Genomic DNA, 19,346 nt, shown 5'->3' on the forward strand with positions numbered 1-19,346 from the left:
CATAGCTGTAAGGATCATTCACTGCCATTAATTCCCGTAACACTCATCTAGTTTGGTTTCAGGAGCAGCTTTGCCTCTAGAGGCCACTAGTGAGGATTCTGCCACGGAAAACATCCAGCTGAACCTGTGGTCAGAAAATTGTGAAAATGTGAACAATTCTTCAGTCAGGAACACTTAGTGGAAAGAGTGTTGAATATTCTCTATAGAGCAGGGCTGTGCTGAAGTGAAGTGGTGAGTTTTCTCTGTTGCTGCAAATCTCCTTTTTATTTTGCTTAATTATCATCACTCGCAGTTCTTTTATTGCACATGTGTTGCACATCTGTTTGATCTGTTACCCCTGCTTTTCTCCACAGTTCCACTATTTGATCCCAAACAAGCAAATGATTAGTTTCACACAAAATTAAACATGTGTGTCATTAATAGTGGGGATTTTAATGTTTTTAGATGCTGCTCAGGCTACTTACAGTAAGTATATGCACAGATAAAGGGAAGCCAGTGTGTTCTGTTACTACAGTTGGGTTTATTATGACAAGCAATGCACATGCAGTTTATATGTTAGTGTGCAGACACTCAGAAATGAGTGAGTTTACTGCACTGTAGAGCCTAAATGCACTTTATTATAATTCCCTTTCTTGTTCATTATTTTAACAAGCATGAAGGAATGTTAGAGTCTGTCAGGGTTTTTGTCTTATAATTGTTTGCCCTTGCCTCAACCCAATATTCGTATTGCTAGGTCATCGCTTTAAAATGGGAAATGCACAGAGGACAAGAAAAAACCACTGGCTGACTGCACTGCCAAGTTACTGGACTGGGTGTTACAAGATCTTTTATGATCCAATAAAACCTTAAAAACAAAAACAGTATATAATCATCCTAAATTTACTTTGCATAGGTTTTTAATGGACCAATGGATGTAAAATGATGTAAAGACTAATTGAATGTCTTTAGTCTTTGAGTTTGCAGAACTGCCCAAGGTATTTTGATGGCTTTGACAAATAATAGCTATAATTTTCTGCCTTAAAAAAATCTCAGTGTGAGACATCATTCACACTGTGGGTGATTTAAGGATGAATAGACTGGGGTAAACACTTATTGCACAACATTAGCATTGTAATGAGCACTTTGCCTACTTGATGAGTCAGTCGCTTGAGTAAATGAGCCGATACAGAATAGCAAAGAGTTAGAGTTCATAGTAAAGACAGTCAGGTCTCTCAGTGGGAGATCATGTAAGATTTTGTCTTGTATTGAGCAACAAGGATAAAAGACCACATTTCCTACAGGACAAGAAGGGGGGGGGAAATGCAGCAGTGTCAGCTTTCACTGTTCTCACTTGTGATGGTATCAGGTGTACTTTGAACGGGCTTGTGTTTGGTTAAAACTAGCCTCGAACAGGATGGGTGGGGTAGTGGGATGTGTGTTTGAACAGACAAGGTAAAATCTGCCGGGATACGTGCTCAGGCAAAGAACGGGCTTGAATGGAATCTTTTACCTCGAAATGCTTGAGAGTTGCACACTGAAGGATTACCCACCCTTTGGGAAATTACTGATTTGAATGTTCATTAAAGCCACAATGGAGGCAACCAGTGACACCACAAAAATCCTGGAGAAGGGTCCTGAATACCTTCGAAAACAAATGGAACTTGAGAGTGAGACGAAAGGACGCATGAGTGCTGTGGAGAGGCTGGCTGCAAGCAAACCGAAATATGTGAAAAGCCAGCAGGTGGTCAACTCAACACAGGAGCCAGTGATAAGTCTCGGGTCGGCGTCAGTGAGCAGCACTGGGTCTTCTAACCGGAGCTCAAACCGTGATGGGAATTTTGGAACAGGGAGTAACTCGACACAGGCTACATGTGGTACACAAACCTGCTCACCAGGGCAGGTACGGCGATCCAGCTCTAAAAAACGACCAGACTCTCTCCTTACTTTACAGGCAGAAGTGTGAGTTACTGAGAGGCGCAGCGAACGATCGGAAACACCATATAACACGTAAGTTGCTGCTTAACTCTGTCAATAAAAATGTTCCATTACTTGAGGCGGCAGATAAGGAATGTGAGTCTGAAGGCAACACTGAAAAAATCACCACACCTGAGGGAACAGCAAAGGAATGTAGCCCACATGTAGTCGTCTCCCAGTCAGAGCAGAGGAGGAGGGATGGCGTAGCAGAACAACCCAGCAATGTAAAGCAGTGATTCTAGGACAAAGGTAACAGCTGGTCTCCTAGCTGTTCCTCAGTGTGAAAAACTCAAGAGATCGGGGAAAGGGGTCAGCCGTTCTCACTCTGACATCAGCTCCAGGTACTCCAAAAACTTTGCAGACTTTGAAGCTTTTTTCAAGTACTGCGGGCTTGATGGCGAAGTCATCGAGTCTTTGGGAAAAGAGAACTTCTCGGCGCGATCAGATGAAATTGCAATAAACATCCGGAGCATCAGCGTCTCCACATCAGATGACGGCTTTTCCAGGAGCAGCGGCGGCAGCGATGGCTTGCTGGAGGATGAGTTACAAAAAAAGATGCGCCAGGGGACATCAGTTATTGAGCGCAATGCACGAATTATCAAGTGGCTGTACAGCTGCAAAAATGCCACAGAGACTGGGAAAAAGTTGCGAGACCTTAATTGAGATAACTTCTCTTTCTACAGAACTCGATTCTTACACAAGACTGTTGTATAGATGATACATTTTATCTTTTTATCACATTTTACTGCAGGCCACACATCCAAAAACTCTGAAAAAGATGAAATGTTCATGTACAGAGATCTCAACTGCAGTGCATGCGTGCGTGTGTGTGTGTGTGTGTGTGTATACCTGTGTGTGTACATGTGGCTTACATGTACTTATGGGCGCCTAAATGATGTCTTCTTCTGTCTTTGTGCAAACTATATATGTGTGTGCCAAGTTGAGCTAAGGCCTCTGAGAGCAAATGAAGATTTAGAGGGTTTGCTGCTGTTCAAATCTTGCACACAGCTACCTGCCTGTGTTCTCTGTCATGCAGGGGTAAGGTCAAATGCACAGAAACACCCTGATGAAAACACACAGACACAGAAATGTTATTTTCCTAACAAAATATTTCAAAAATGTTTACTTGTACTTCAGTCTGTCAAACTGCATTCTACACAGTTTTATCACACAGTAGCAAATGAGAATGCGGTTCTGTATTAAAGATCAAACTTTGTGCATGTGTATATGCACACTTGAAGACACACACCATGACACACAAATCTAGAGGAGTCCATAGATTTCAATTTCAGCAGCAGGTCATCAACTAAAAACAATTTGAACCCAGTTCAATTACTAGTAGTGTTTAATTTTTTGTATCTGAATACATAATGTTTTTGCTCAAATAATTTGGTACCACCTTCTAATAAGGAAACTTTAATAAAAAGTTTAGAATGATTTATTCACTATTACTAAAGCTATTGCGACCAGTGGCTTTAGTAAAGGTTAATAAATCCCATGATCTATAGGTCTGTTATAAACTGCTAATAAGAGCAAATTTGGGGTTGCCAGGTTGGCAACTGCAAATTTAAAAATTTAATTATGCAATTACAAATGTTGTTAATCCATAAATAGACATGTAATAAATTGATTTTAGTTAAGACTCTCTACAAGGGAAGCAGCAACCCAAAAATTTCTCTTTTTAACGGCTTATACCTAATGAATAAAATGGGTGACTTATTAGAAAGTGGTACCAATAATTCTAGGCTCATGTTAGCATTGTTTTTTTTTTAATAATGATGATAATGATGTTCATAAATTATGTTCTTCAGCAGGGCCTGAAAATGGCCTCAAATCTCTTAATCAATTATGTAACCTGCCTCTTAAGATCATAATCCAATTAGTGTTCTCCCTATTTCTCTTCAGGTGAAAAGTGTACATTCCATTACATTTACAGAACCAACACACACACAACACAGTTTCATATTTAAAAATGTCAGTACGAGAGCTGAGCTCCTTACATGTTATTGTGGTCATTTGTTTCCTATTGGCAGTAATAAACAAGTAAAATCATTACATTTAACTGCAGCCAGACTAAAAAGCTTGAAGGATGTGGTTATTTTGCAGCCAGGGAATCAGTTGGTTCCTGAGTCCTGTGTGAGAGGAATGTACCTGATAATCTGATGGGCTTATGTCCAGTGACCCGTTGAAACTGTATCTCCACTTCCCGCCCTTTCTCTGCCTGCTTTGTCTCTTTACCACTTTCTCTCTCTTTCTGTCTTTTAGCCAACTTTCTTTTGTTGATCAAAGCTCAGAGGGTGAGCATGAGTGGGGAAAAAAGCTATTCACTGTGTCTAATTTACCACACTCTGTTTCTTTCTAACACAGACAGAAAACACATAACACATAATGTAGTTACACATGACTCTGCTACACTCCACTGTTGTGGACACACCTTACACTTCCCCAGAGTCTTCTCACATCAGGGCAAGTCATGTCCTGTCCTCTTCACTTGTGTGTTGCTTGAACTCAAAGTGATTTCTTACTATTCAGCTGATGGTTCAGTTACAAATATGGCACTAAACACTTGCATCTTGAGTGTAGAATATGTGATTAGCGACTGAAAATATGCATTGTTTGCTTGTATCTTCTTTCATTGGGATTTTTTCATGTAAAGGTGTTACTATGCTTTCTGACATCTTTCCCACAGCCTGAAATAGCAGTAATAACTGTAATAACAGTAATAACTCCTTACCCAAACCAAGGTTTTACACTGAAGTACTGTAACGATTATAAAACTGCTACACAAATAAAGTTGTTAATGATTTTTTTCTTACAAGTTACAATGTTTTTCATGGTAACAATGAATAGATTTGTGTACATCTCTATTATATTTATGTCAGGTGCAGGATTTAGGGGTTGGCAAATAATTTTTACCAGTGATCAATTACAGTTGAAGGTAAAGCATCTCTGTACAGATATAATGTGGGTGTTTTAATGAATAGTACACTGTATATGTGCCTCAATAAGGCCTACAGAAGATCCCTGTGTGTGTGAAAATGTTTTGAATTTACTGTATAAAGCCTAAAGGGGGCAGTATCTAACAACAAGACTGAACCTAATTACTGTGTTAAGTGATAGGAAACTATGTTGTCTGGCCAGTCATACCAAAGCTCTTGCTGCAAAGAAATCAGATACAATAATACCCTAAGGAATTATTTCACATGGATGGATGGTTGATATGTGGTGCTATTTTTGATTTGTCTGAAGAAGACAAAGCAACAGGTTTTGAGTGTTTTTCTTTGTCTACATAGCATAATATCTAATGGCAGCAGTTTTGTCCCTCATGTCACAAATGAACATCCATAAATAGACAACAGATTGAATAAATTATGTGAAGATTCTGACAGAAATACCGTGATCTTAATATCTTCTCTTAATAATGTTTAAAACAACCTGTGCACATCAGAGCAGGAAGTTCCCATGACGTTATAAATATAAAGTCACAGATGAGCATGCATAAATACCACAGCTGCAGACTTGGGACTTGCTCAGAGACTTGATTTGGCTTGAGGCATAGAAGCAGGGGTGGTGACCTGTTAAAATACAAGAAAGGGATATAAAAATAAATTGAAAATACTTCTCCAAAGACTTTGATGAGTACAGAAGTGTTAAAAATCCTACTTAATAGTGTCATGAACAAAATATCTTAAAGTATCAAAAGTAAAAGTATTTGTTCTGCAGAAAAAAATGCCAGTGACTGACTCTTTTATATGACATTATTAGATTGTGCATACAGATGCATTATTGCATAAGCAGCATTTTACTGTTGTAGTTGCTCAACGTTTGGTAGGTACTGTTAGGTAGTTTAAATCCAGTGGTTCCCAACCAAAGAGTTGGGTCCTGCCAAAGGATCATATGATAAATGAGACAGGCCATAAAATGATTAATAGGAGATGAAAGAAGAAAAAACAAAATTCTATTGAGCAAATAGTCCTTTTTTTCCCCCTTTGTTTGTTGGAGAAATACTGGATAATTCTGCCTATTTGAGCCTTGAATAGTCATAAATGAAACCATGTGCGCAGTTTTGAGGGCACATATTTCTTACCTAGAATCACTCATAAACATTTAAAATGTGACAGAGTGCCAACTGAACACTTTTTGGAAGGGACCATAAACCAAAAAGACTGGGATCTGAGCAGGAAGTTCCCACAACTGTAAAGCAGCGACCTACATTAAATGCCATACATTGTAAGGGCTAAACTTGAGGCTGCTGGTTTGCATATCATAATGCGTTCATTAAGCACTTTACAAATAATGACTTTATATAGAAATGTCCCTTAATAGCAACATCATTACTCACAGAACTGTCCAGTGGCCCAGTTCCCATCCCCCACCTCAAAATCAAAACATAAGAACATGTGCGCAGTTCCCTGTCACGTGTAGGAGAAAGCCCCAACAAAACAGAAAGGATAAAAAAAGAAAGCGAGTGACAGCGGCAGTCAGCCAATGAGCGACGGAACACTGGGTAGCAACAAGATAAATACAGACCTTTCGTCCAATCAGAGAGGGGTAGGGGGCGTGGACGAATTCCAGGGTCCGCACTGTGTTTACTTCCGTCAATATTTCCAGCACGACAGGCAGCGGAGACAAGAAGCAGAGGCAGGGACAGACCATACAACAAAGGAGTCACTCACCTGTTAAGGTTTGTTTGGCCATATTATTTTAACTACCGGGTGTATTATAGTGCATTTGAGATTCATTATTGTATGTCTGTCGTGACTGTATGCGCTGAGTCGACTGACAACTTTGTCTCATCTCCATTTTTCACCGTTAAGCATTGAAACGACCTGGTTTGCTTATGCTGTTATTGTTCAAGTGCTCAATGTAAATCCGTCACAGTCATTGTCAGGTGTGTTACTATAGCAAAAAGGCTCATTATGCAGTTTTGCATCTCAGTGTTTGACCCGTAAAAGCACGGAAACAGGCTCAATATTGATAACGTCTAGAAATCTACTGGCCCTCTTGTTGTTGTCAGACAGTAAATATAGCTGCAGGCTGCAGGCTAAAGCAACGGAGGCAAAGAAATGGCACAATAATCTGGGTATTTTGTTTATTTAACCACCACTGAACGCTTCACGTTGAAATTTAAGTACTGCTGCTTTTACTGATTGCCTTGAAATATTTCACTTTGAAAAGCTGAATTTATGTGGTTTGAATTTTCTGTTCTTTAAAGAATATCCAGAATATCCATTTCAGCCTGTGCCACTGTAAAAACTTGTTCACAAAATAAGATAAAAGTATCCCAGGTTTCCAAGTCCCTAATTCAGTTTCTCCTACCCTGATCAAACTGAATGTCATCTGATAAGGCATATATCTGATCAGCTGATTATTCTGCTTAGCTTTGTTAGATTTTAGCTAGAATTTCTCACTTTGAATTTTTGTGTCTGAATTTCACAAATCCAGTATAAGTGACCATGCCTCTTACTTGACTATAACTTTAAAATGAGAAAATGAATTGAGAAGCTTGAATCTGGTATTTTGAATATTGAAAACTTGAATTTTCTATTGTAATCTTTTGATTCTAGTGAAAATATTCAGTAGTGATTACATTTGTAAGTACAATTATTAGGTAATTCAAAATGTACAAATTGTTATGGCCATTCTCCACTTCCATAGAACAGAGTAAAAAAAATAAAAATAAATAAAAAATAATAATAAAAAATAATAATAATATATTTTTGTAACAACATCTTGTTAACCCTCCAGGTGTTTGGAGTGGCAGTGACCCTCACTCTGCTCACTGTCCTTCCCCTCAGCTAAAATGCCTTTCTTGGGCAAGGACTGGAGGTCACCAGGATGGAGCTGGACAAAGACAGAGCACGGCTGGAAGAGGATTGTCTTGTTTGGACATGAGTTGGAGGACAACAACAGGGAGATAGACTTGGCAGAGTAAGATCATAACTTATTCACTTTAATTCACTTTTGCCACTTATGGCTAATGTAAACAAAGAAGAAGTACTACTTATTCTACAGTTGTATTACAAATTCCTCAAGTATTTTAGTTATTAATGTACATAGGAGTTCACCAGAACTGGAGATTGCTCAGAATTCAGTCTTAACTAAAACAGTGTAGCCAAGAGTAGATTAGATCTTATTAGCCATGCAACTCTGTTTAAATGTGGACTGACTACAGCTGACTTGCTGCCAGGGCTCACTCTAAATGTGGCCTTGGCTGTCAGACACTGTCCAACGTCCACAAAAAAACAGAGATTTATACCTTTATTAAACTGAGGTCACTAGAGAGCTGGCAGGAAATTAAGGCATAGAGGTGGGTTAGGATGTGCCAAAGAGGCATTATGTTGCGATTATACGGTCAGTGTCTTAACCCCTAGACCACCAGGACACCTTGACTGTTGTGTGTTGACTAGTGATGATCTGTGTTCTTGTTTGCTGCTCAATGCATTTCTGTGAGTGACAGTGTGTGTTAATGCATGGCTGCAAATCAGATTTCCTGCAGGATACTAACAGAGTTGAGGTCAAACTAGTGAAAACTATGTGCATGACCAGGGTCAAAAGGAGGAAGTGACTGAGAGTTATAAGATAATAACAGTGGTAAATGTCTTGACAAATAAGGCCATACCGCCTCAGAACCAGAGAGGAGTCATTCAGTCAATTCTTATCGGGGCCATAGCGGAAAGTCTTTGATGAGGCGATATTCATCCTACAATTGTAGCCTGTGGTTGCCAGAGGGGTGTCATGGCAACAGACAAGGCTGAGTACAGGGTTGGTTTGAGGGACTCAAGAGGGTAATTTTACATGAGACCAACTTGTCAGTGTATCTTTTTAAGAGCAAAGATCAAAAACAGTTGAGCTGGATGTTCACAATATTACTTAGGAGGATGTTTTTGAGTTGACATGTAATCTGTCTTTTTTTTCTTTCTTTTTTTTTTTTTTTTTTACCTCATTTAGATCAGAATCTGAAATATTTAGGTCAGATGTTTTTGTGTGTGAATTGAGTTGACTTTCCTCTGCAAACTATAACCCCACACTCTTGTTGTTTATGAACACACATTTGAAACAAGTGATGCAACCTCTCTAGCATATAACCTGTTGTACAGTAACACTTAACCTGCAAAGGCCTGTGTCATTATTGAAAACTATAGATTCCCTGGTATGGGGTAAGAATGTGCTACTTCACAAACTACTCATTGTGACTAAGTGGAGTAAGCAGTATATAAAGCATGTTTTCAGATGACCCCCTGAACACCTACATAGTTCTAGATCAGCACAGACTGTGGTCTTCTAGTATCAGTCTCCTGAACTGCCTCTTAGATGTTTACAACTGGTGCAATGTATGAATCCTGTCACATAAGTGTTTGTTCCAGGTTGTTTGATAAATGTTAACGAACCAGTTCTTCTGACAGAAGTACACCAGAATAGCATCCAAGTTCAAACAATGCCTGTTGTGTTTTTATGGCACCATACCTACCAAAGGCGTGTAGTGGGTTGAGGGACTTGAATGACCACTCTAAAAACATGTTCTGCTATTTCAGTCTTTCTGGTCTGTATTGCATGTGCCCCTTTGGGCAGTCTGGGTTGCCTCCCTGCAGGAGAGCTCGCCTTGTTATCTACAGGAAACATGACCTGTTTTGACGCATGCCAACTGGCGATGAGTGGTCATATAAATGCAGTCTGCTTCTGTTTCATATAGTATGTGTGTGGTGTTACTTTGTATAGCAGTTGTTTGTTTTGTATTTTAAATACTTAAGCATTTTTATGCTACCTGCATTTATTTTACCCTGTCACAGCCTCTTTCCCTATTAAGGAGAATCAGACCCAGCCAGACTTCGGTGCGAACATGTTGCCATGACCACCACACTAACATGAAAGGAGGCATTACAACATGATACAGGATAGCTCATTTTGGACCAAATTTTTGGACCAAAGCTATCCATGTACTGATTGATAGGAAGATACACTGCTGTATTGATAGGATTAAGGGTGGAATCTCAGCACCAGTTGATGATATCTCCTTCAGGTCACAGTGTCGCCTGTTCTATTCATTCACCAACAGTACCTCACAGTCATACATTAGCTTGTCAGCAGGCTTTATACAACAAGGCAAAAGACGTGTATACAGACAATAACCAGTGACATCATCTGCTCAAATTGGCTGCTCTCCAAATGAAACCTCACTCAGAAAGGCCAATGACTTCATGCAGCAGAGGTACATTTGGCAGACCAACCCACGTAGGCCAGAAAGAAAGAGGAGCATTATTATGGCCTCTGGCATGGTACACAGTGTTACAGGAGTAGTTTAGATGATAGTGTGTCTCTGAATGTCAACAAACCTCTGTCGCCTATTATCTGCAAGCATTCAAGTGACAGATACAGTAGGTGCTGGAAAATTGAGTGTCAGCTGAGGATTTAAACCTCACTTTGCTGTCCTGTTGTGTGATAGATAATGTATGACACTGTCTGAATTGGCTTGATTACTTTGTCATCTTGCACTTGATAAAGCATTGAATGCATCTATCCACAGCACATTGTATAAGAGAAGTGAAACAGATAAAGGTCACACTCTATTTGTTTTCTTCCTTGTTCGTGTTTACTTCCCTCTCAGCCCTCTTCCTCTTAGCTCATGTATTTTGGGGTATAGTTTAAATATCCACAAATCCTTCTGAACTTTCCTGCTGCTGTGTGATGTCTTTTATTGGCTCTGTGGAGGCTGGTGCTCCGCATGCAACCTGTGTAAAAAAGCCAGGCTATCGCATTCCTCACTTGTAATTCACTGCGACAGAATACTGTGCTTGCATGTGTGTTTGTGAGTATGCCTGTGCAATTGGATAAATGGATAGAGACGAGGGATTACTGTAGCAAAGCCACGTCTTCACTGATGATGCTGAAGAACAAAATTAGTCGCTCACTCCAGATGCATTTGTGTTGAAATCACCCAGATTGTTTGACTGATTATTTGCTGAAGTAATGTGATGCAGTAGGCATAATTTCGATATTGTTCTGAATAATTATGATATATTTTTAATATTATTGCCCAGTATGATCAACTGAACAATATGTTGTGCTCCCCAGCTTCAGTCAATAGATTATTAATGCGTGTGTAGTCAATTATCAGTCCAGTCTAGCCCTTTGATCTGTCAGGTAAAGGTCACTTTGTGCAGATTTCAGTCTCAGTTTTATTATAAGTTATGTAATTATTAATCATTCTTTTATAGTAGAGAATGTAGTCCTGTGCTGTCATAAAGTATTTGAATAGCAAGAAATGTGCACAAATCCTCACGAACATCCACATATGGATAATCTGTATGTACAGTATGTTAACATGTGCTTACATGTTTTCATTTGGGTTTCTGTTGGAGCTGAGCCATTTCAAGCTTCCCATGCCCCAAGTCAAGTTAAAGTTAGCTGCCAAAATGCTAAGATCTGTGTTATCAGAAATAACAAAGATACTTATCAACCAATGGACCCAGAATAGCTGCCAGAAATAACAGACAGTCACATTCACGGATCTGTCTCTCAGACTCTGATATATGTCTGCCATCTGCAGTGTTTCCTCCATCACAGCAAACACTGTGAATCATTTAACATCATGGTTCTTCTGCCTCCATTTCCCTCTGATCATAGTTGATCCAAAATGCAACAGCTAGATTTTTAACCAGAGGAATCTGTGGCATTTATTTTCTGTTTACTTTCTTCCCATTGGCTAAATGTGCCATTAACGCTAAATAAAACGCATTTGCTGACCCCAAAATGCTGCAACACGTCACCTGCCTACGAGCCACCAGGTCTTGAAACAGAGTGATATTCAGGACATTTGTTAAAAGTCACTAAGTTGCTACAGAATGCTGCTGCAGAGCAGATTCTTTACAGTGGTTTGTAATTACTTTGTTTTTTAGGTGCACTGGTCATACTCTCATGCAATGTTATTAACAAATTCCTTCCGTGCTGCTTCTTTCCAAATAGGCTCTGCAGTGACAACAAAGAAAATCTGTTTGTGGGAGATGTGTGTGAGCTTGCCACAACCAAGAGGAAAAAGGACCTCTACAACAATAACACAAAATCTCAGTGTGAGTTTCAGCAACACATAATCACTATTTTGGTTGCATGAAGAGTTTGTGGTATGAAAATAAGAGGCTCTTTGTGCAAAAGAAGCAGAGCAGAAGCACTGGTAGGCACAAGCCATAACTGCAATGAAGGGGCAAATACGTATTGCATGCTTTGTTTGCACTTACATTTATTGGACTAAAGACTTTTTATTCACTTGGTAATTTATCACCTGAGACTGTCATACTTAAGTTCACAGCATTGTATGTGATGGCTAACTGTGAATTTTACATGTATTGACAAAGTATTACATTTGTGGTGTGTGTCAGTGATATGTTTTGCTATGTATTACTACTTAAACATCTGTGTTTCAACAACATAGTGAGTCATTCAGCCATCATAAGACAGAGCCTTTGGGAAACTTGCTCAGAACTGAAATCTTCCATCCGTGATGTTTCGTCCATAAATGGAACTCAATCCTATTTTTGCACAGATTACAGAAAAGACAGAGACACACAGGCAGACAGTGGCAAAAGGTTGTGTTATACTACTTTGTACCTCTATTCCACTGCATTTATTTGACAGCTACTATTATTTTTCAGGTTTATTTTTTACTTACAAAGCATATGAGGATCTTTTAATGTATGATGCATTTTTACTACCCCAGAGTATACACTATAAAACAGTTCAAACTGGCTCCACATTGACCAACTACAACATTAAAATGCTGCTTACACAATAAAGTATCGGGAATAATAATGCACTAGCAAAATATGATATAATTCAGACGGCAGCCATTCTGCTGCATAATTAGCACTATTATGCTTTTTTAGACTTTTTACTTAAAGTACATTTTGCATTTAATGCAGGACCTTTACTTAAGTACTGTATATCATATTAATACAATTCACTTTCATTTTAGTTTAGTAAATTTTCTGAATTCTTCTTCCACCAACACAGTTTATACTGTAGAAATACTTGTAAACATTAGTATTCGCCTACTAACTACTGCATACTACATCAAACAGTAATGAAAGTCAACAATGACAATGTTAAATATGTTTGAACACATCTGAAGGAGTCACTGTAGATAATTTAATGCTGTATACTATGTGTCCTGACAGTCTGCAGGTGTGCATAAGCCCTGTGGAGCACTGACCGTCTGAGGTCAACAATTGACCATTGATGATGATGTGAGGGTTACTTGTTTATTAACAGTCCCCGAGGCTCATCTCAAACTTCAAACTAGTTAGACATGTCAAACTTGTTGAAAAACAGATTTGACATTTCAGATTGTTTGCTCTCTATGTTTCCCCCTTCTCTGAATTATGTCACTGTGTACAGTCTCTCCTGGGTTTTCTCATCCCAGTAAATGTACATACTGGAAGAGTTTCTGTTAAATGTAGGCATCATGCTGTGCACCACAACAAAAAGAATCATCATTTATGATTATCTATAATGTTGTTTTGTTTGTTGTAGTTGTTTTTTGGGTACAAAGTGGTCCACCTGGGAGGCCTGAGGCTGCAAAATGTCACACATATTATTAAGATCAGTCAGCTTCCTAAAATACAGTCCATGTGTCTGTCCCTCTAAAAAGTTGAACTTTGCAGCTGCACTCCATTGATTTTAATCTGAACAGACAGTTGTGGTTTGAGGAAGTGGTATACTATAAACATGCCCTCAAAACCAATACAAAAAAACTGTAGACTTCAAAAGGAACGTGTTTAGTTCACAGCTGCACCAAAACTGAACATACGTTTACAATAATACTTAACAAATTTAGTATTTACTGCTGGGGTATTGGGGTACATTAGATTGCACAGCTGTTTGTCATTGTACAGTATGTGCATATACACCATATACTTATACTCCAACAATTTGCTTTTTTCCTGTTCTTTAGTTGTCTACAGGGATAAATGGATCTATGTGCAGAAAGGGAGCACAAAAGAAGTGAGTACTGGAGCCTTTACTACAATTTTCACATGAAGGATTTATTTGCTGTCGATTGAAACAGCAGTATTCATTTTCATTGAAATCTTTTAATTAAACGTGTTCCTACAGCGACATGGATACTGCACGCTTGGTGAAGCACTCAACCGTCTAGACTTTTCTAGTGCCATTCAGGACCTGAGAAGATTCAACTATGTTGCAAAAGTGAGTGATGACGATCACCCCTCTTGGTCCAGGAACCTTTTGAAATTGTTGTAAGACTTGTACAAGAGACTCTTCATCTAACTGTCTTACTCTGTCTCTGACCCACAGCTTTTTCAGCTAATAGCCAGATCTCAGCTGACGTCTTTGAGTGGAGCTGCCCAGAAAAACTATTTCAATATACTGGAGAAGATTGTGCGAAAGGGTAAGAAGACTTGAGACAAGGACAGCTTACTTATTCTGCAAACAAGAAGATGCCTTAGAGGTGCACAGTACACTTGAATTCAGGCCTCTCCTATTTTAGTAAAAAGTAGCTTTATCTGTTTTAAAGAAATAAAATGTCTTTTTCAAATGGCAAGACTATAAACAAACTATAAACTTGCTACTGTTTAGCCACGTCAGCCTCACTGCAATGAGTGCTGAACCACAAAACCAGTAGGACCAGTGTGCTCCATCATTATAGGGTTGTGTTGCATGGTGAAGCAAAGAACAGATCCAGGCTGAGGTTCAGTTTGCCACGTATATTTATTTACAACCTTTGTGCACATTTTCTTACATGCAGCCCAGGGATGTAGGTTTCAGCCCTTAGTCTTTACATTTGCCTTTTTCTTAATTTTAGTCTAAGGCATTTTGAGGTGGCCTGAAGAAAACCCTTTATTTTAAAATTTAGAAAAAGAAAGATGATGATACATTATGATTATTGATGTAACTAAACATAAAAACTTTGTTCTCATTTTGACTGCTAATGTTTATTTGTTTGTTTATTTTTCTTAAATTTGGATTCTAGTCCTGGAGGACCACTACAATCCTCGTCTTGTCAAGGAGCTGCTGCAGGACCTAAGCTCCACTCTGCACAGTCTGACTCTCCATGTTGGCAGATGTGTCCTCGTGGGTAACGTCAACATCTGGTTGTGCCGACTGGAGACCATTCTCAAATGGCAGCAGCAGCTCAATAACCTGCAGATTCCCAAGGTAGAGAAAAGAGGATCAGCATATGTGTGTGTGTGTGTGTGTGCATGTGTGTCTTTAGGAAATTATGTATGTGATGTAAGACAGATTTTATTTTCTTTGTGTAATGATTTACCATCTTACATTCTCCAGCTCTAATTTTATTTCCCTGTGATTATTTTTTCCACAGCAAATGTGCAATGGTATGTCATTCAACGACTTGCCGCTGCACATGCAGAATAAGATCCTTTACAAGTTATCTGATGCCTATGACATCATTAACCTGGGACAGGCCACACCTACCCTGTACCTCCTCAGTGAGAACCAGACGCTGTGGAAGAGGCTGTACCACTTTCACTTCTCAGACAAACAGGTGAGAGAACTCAACATTTAATCATATTTCATTTACTGAATCTGTGATTTTGATAAGAACTTTAAAAGAAACATACTTAAAAATTACAATAGAAGTTAATAGATGCTAATAGGTGGCCCCAGCAGGCTGATAATTAGTTCCCCTATTGGCCACTAGAGGGCAGGATTGGCACACTTTACTCACAGTTCACATTGGTCTACAGCTTCCTTTCATGCTCTCTGTCTCTCTCTCTCTCTTTCTCTTTCCCTCTCTCACACGTGCGTGCATGCGCACACACACACACACACACACCATATCACACATATCATATAAACACCCACTCAGGATTGGTGTCAATGAGCAGTTGTCCTTGACTATATTTAATTACCCTTTGTTCAAGTTATAATTACATTCCTGCCCCCTGTGTTTTAAATAGTTGATAAATGGTTTCAAACTGAGTGTTTCTTAACATTTGTGTGTGTCTGTGTGTGTTTGTGCTTGGGCCCTCTACACAAATACAGTTCTGTAGGAATGTGGTCCTAACCAAGAGTGACAACGTGGACTGGAAGCTGATGTACTTCACCCTGCAGAAACATTATCCCATGAAGGAGCAGTACGGCGACACCTTGCACTTCTGCAAACACTGTAGCATCCTCTTCTGGAAGGTAAACAAGCAGATAAAACACACGTTCATACCCAGTACTGTTCATCAGACTGCATGTAAATTACAAGTTATATGTTACATTGGACCTAAAAGACAGTAACCGTAAGTTCAGTGCTAGTTCGGTTGATTGGTTTAGAAGCAGACAAAGTGTGTGTGCAATAAATTAAACCTGCACTGTTAAAAGAGAGGCTTTGCACAGACCTGATGTCTATAAATACATGACCTGTAAATACATCACACATGAAGGTTTATCAAATCAAGTATCAAGTTCGTACCAGAACACTCTGTGTTTCCTTGGCCGAAGAGACAAAACATCTGTTATCCTTAGGTTCAGGAGGAAAAGTCATACACTCTTTTGCAGGCAGTGAGGTGTTAAATTCTAATTGAAAGCCTGTCTTTATACTTTCAATATTTGGTGTTCTGAGAAAAAACAGATATTACCTTTCTATTCTTCTAATTACAGATCTGTTTACTCAGGCCAGCATGGAAATTTGCTTTTTCAGAACAACGTGCTGATTATTCAACAAGGAACAAACAAGTCACACATATAACCACACATTAGCACTGTTGATAATACTAATCTTTCTGGGAATACTGGGAACTCGTGAGCTCATATATGTATGCGTTACAGGGAGAGGTCAAACAAATGACTGGTTTGACTTCAGTGACACATGACAGCTGATAGATAGATGTACTTTATTGATCCCCTGAAGTCATTTTGTCATTGATCTCTAACCTCATGTAAGACAAAGATCACGTTTTCGAGAGTTTGAGTCAGTAACATCTGGGGAGGATTTCTATGTAAGAGAGCAAACAGTGCTGGGATTAAAATGAAAAACTCCTCTACCCCTATTTCCTACCCCTATTTGTCTTCCTTTTGATTATTTACTACCCTCAATCTTGTTATCCTCCTTAGCTGGGTCCCTACACTGTTTAACCTCTGCCCTCTCTTCGTCCCTCTCCTTGCCTGTCTCCCCTCCTTCCTGCTTTGCCTTCTGGTTCCCTTTCTCCCTGATTCCTTAAGGATCGCCACCTGGCTTTGTTATTCAAGGTACTTTCTGTCCCATCGTGCCCTTCTTTCCTTCAGTTGACAGTTTGTCTCATGTTTCCCCCATTATCTGATTTATGACTCATCTTTCTCCATGTGTTGAGCTTTGTCTCGCCTTGTTCCCTGTTTGACTTGATGTCATCACGATGAGCTCAATTTGTGTTTAGTAAATAGTGCCGCTCTTTCTGCTGACTTTTTAATCGTATCTGACCATAAACTCCACTGATTGTTAAGTCATTGTGTCTGAAAGAAAACTGTCAGTTGTCATTTAGTTTCACACAAATGTTTCTCTGTGTGTACTAATGTCCAGGATTGTGTTGCATTGGTCAATTGTAAATCTGTCATTAAATTTATGTGTCTAAGTCCTTAAGCTTTTAGAAACTACTGGCTAGTGTCAAACTATTGCTTTGCCAAATTTGGACTGTAAGGACTAGGAAACAACAACCATTTAATCAAAAGCAGTCAACTATTAAAAGCTGTATGTAACATAAGTTTTAGGAAGCCAACCAATATATTATACTTGACTGCCAGTCCTTTGTTTGGTATTATTTTTCTTTACTCCATGCTTAAATAGAAAAATAAATGTGTTTCAGAGTTAGTAATTCAGAGGGAGAGGGAAATGCCTGATTATGCAACCCAGCTGACTTTATTTGATGATCGTTGATGATAGTCGAATGTTATTGGTAAAAGTTTTTGTAATTGGAGATATGTTGTGCTATCATGAGACTGGTTCTCTTAGCAAGCTGGTTTTGTCAGTTGGTTCAGCTGGCAATGAGTAGCTGTAATTTTAAAGCAGCTATGATCAATAATTTTATATAAAAAACTGACTGGACTGACTACTCTGCCAGCAAGTAATCTCTTTGTAAGAACTTGTTTGTATGGTGCAATTCACCTATCTCCACTCACTCATCATAACTTGGCCAAGTTTGAATTTACTAACAGCTGATGTATCTGACTTTAGTGTCATTTATCAGGGTGTTTTCCTTGAGAAACTGCTCCTCTGCTTTCTATCTAACAATTGATTTGTCGACTGTGTTCCAGGACTGTGGCCATCCATGCACAGCCAACGATCCAGACAGCTGCCTCATGCCCATCTCTCCACAGCACTTTATCGACCTCTTCAAGTTTTAGACCCTCCGTGTTGTTCTTCAAGCGAAAGCGTCTGTTTACCCTCATTCCAAACCCCAAGAGTATGTACCAGACCTCAGCATTGTTTACCCAAATACAAAGGGCTTCAACTGAAGAAACTACTTTTTTATGTGTTCATTCCTTTACGCACAAATGTTTCTGTAATACATAGGAAAGATTAAATGTGTATGTTTGTTGATGTTAAGAATGTTGGTGACAAGTGAAATATAAAAGAAACGTATGGGTTCCTCTGTCCACACAAATGTTTGAAAAGGTAATATGTACATTTAATATATGGAGGATAAGGATTTATATGTAAAAGGAGCTGTAGCATGTTTATGGTAGGTAACTGATGATAGGTAGTGTGTAAAGGGTTTTTTTATAGGCAAAAGTAAAACATTTATGTTGTGGCAGAATAAGATGACTCATGTTGATTGTTTATTTAATGAAGTTTAACGATTCTGCTTTTTGCTGTTTAGTTTTGGTGGTATTTTTAATGCAATAACTGATTGCATGTCCTGTTACAGTCCCTGTTTACATACTGTATGTTGTCCTTTGTGGATTGTCGCTGTGCTCTGTGTACACTGAAGGTGTTGACAAAAAAAAAAAAAAAAAAAACATATGTAAAACTCCATTAGCCGTAAGTTTTTGCAATCTGCTTTTGGTACTGTCAATTGACAGAGGAAATGTAAAACATTATTTATGGGTGGGGGGTATTTTGTACTTTTCCTCAAACGTTTGTATTATTCCTTTGCCGTTCCAGTATTCTTGATGGTACTGTCATGATTTTTCGGTACAGGAACTAGCTAATAATAGTAATTAAACATTTCTAAAAACCTGTTCCTGCTCTTCTTCTCATATTTGCTCACTGGGAACAGTTTGATATTTTTGTTTTTTGCCTTCCTGGATGTAACTGCCTATCCTCAAAAATTCAGAAAAAATGTCTGTCATTAAAAACAGGCAAAGTTTCATGATTAATATTCTTTTTGTTGTGTTCCAGTATTTTTTTTATGAAATACAGAAACAAAAAGTGGATTGTGCAACTTAAAAGATTTAGA

At 38.8% G+C, this 19,346-nt stretch overlaps 2 protein-coding genes across 4 annotated transcripts; both read left to right on the forward strand.

Moving 5' to 3' along the window:
- The first annotated feature begins 1,139 nt into the window (after positions 1-1,139).
- On the forward strand, positions 1,140-4,759 carry fam110c (family with sequence similarity 110 member C). The gene is given in 3 exon segments (XM_018694554.2): positions 1,140-1,918; positions 1,920-2,168; positions 2,170-4,759. Coding segments are annotated over 3 exon segments (1,062 nt in total). The 5' UTR covers positions 1,140-1,552; the 3' UTR covers positions 2,617-4,759.
- Positions 4,760-6,519: 1,760 nt separating this feature from the next.
- On the forward strand, positions 6,520-19,128 carry fbxo25 (F-box protein 25). 3 transcript variants are annotated; one of them, XM_018694550.2, is made up of 11 exons: positions 6,520-6,637; positions 7,702-7,884; positions 11,917-12,020; positions 13,898-13,947; positions 14,059-14,151; positions 14,260-14,353; positions 14,936-15,120; positions 15,287-15,469; positions 15,970-16,113; positions 17,137-17,163; positions 18,202-19,128. In XM_018694550.2, exons 2-11 carry the CDS (start codon positions 7,757-7,759, stop codon positions 18,289-18,291), a joined length of 1,098 nt encoding a protein of 365 aa, XP_018550066.1. In that variant the 5' UTR covers positions 6,520-6,637; positions 7,702-7,756; the 3' UTR covers positions 18,292-19,128. The 3 variants fall into 3 exon arrangements, with proteins under 3 accessions (XP_018550066.1, XP_018550068.1, XP_018550067.1); XM_018694551.2 differs by having other exon boundaries at positions 6,564-6,637; positions 7,752-7,884; XM_018694552.2 differs by lacking the exon at positions 17,137-17,163 and having other exon boundaries at positions 6,521-6,637.
- The last annotated feature ends 218 nt before the right edge of the window (positions 19,129-19,346 follow it).

The sequence above is a fragment of the Lates calcarifer genome, linkage group LG7_1 (genome assembly GCF_001640805.2).
Source record: "Lates calcarifer isolate ASB-BC8 linkage group LG7_1, TLL_Latcal_v3, whole genome shotgun sequence".
NCBI classification, from domain to species: Eukaryota; Metazoa; Chordata; class Actinopteri; family Centropomidae; genus Lates; species Lates calcarifer.

Coding starts and splice junctions, on each gene's coding strand:
- fbxo25 (XM_018694550.2), top strand. CDS start 7,757: ATGCCTTTCTTGGGCAAGGACTGGAGGTCACCAGGATGGAGCTGGACA. Junction 13,948..14,058: donor AGAAAGGGAGCACAAAAGAA/GTGAGTACTGGA, acceptor GTGTTCCTACAG/CGACATGGATACTGCACGCT. Junction 14,354..14,935: donor GGAGAAGATTGTGCGAAAGG/GTAAGAAGACTT, acceptor TTTGGATTCTAG/TCCTGGAGGACCACTACAAT.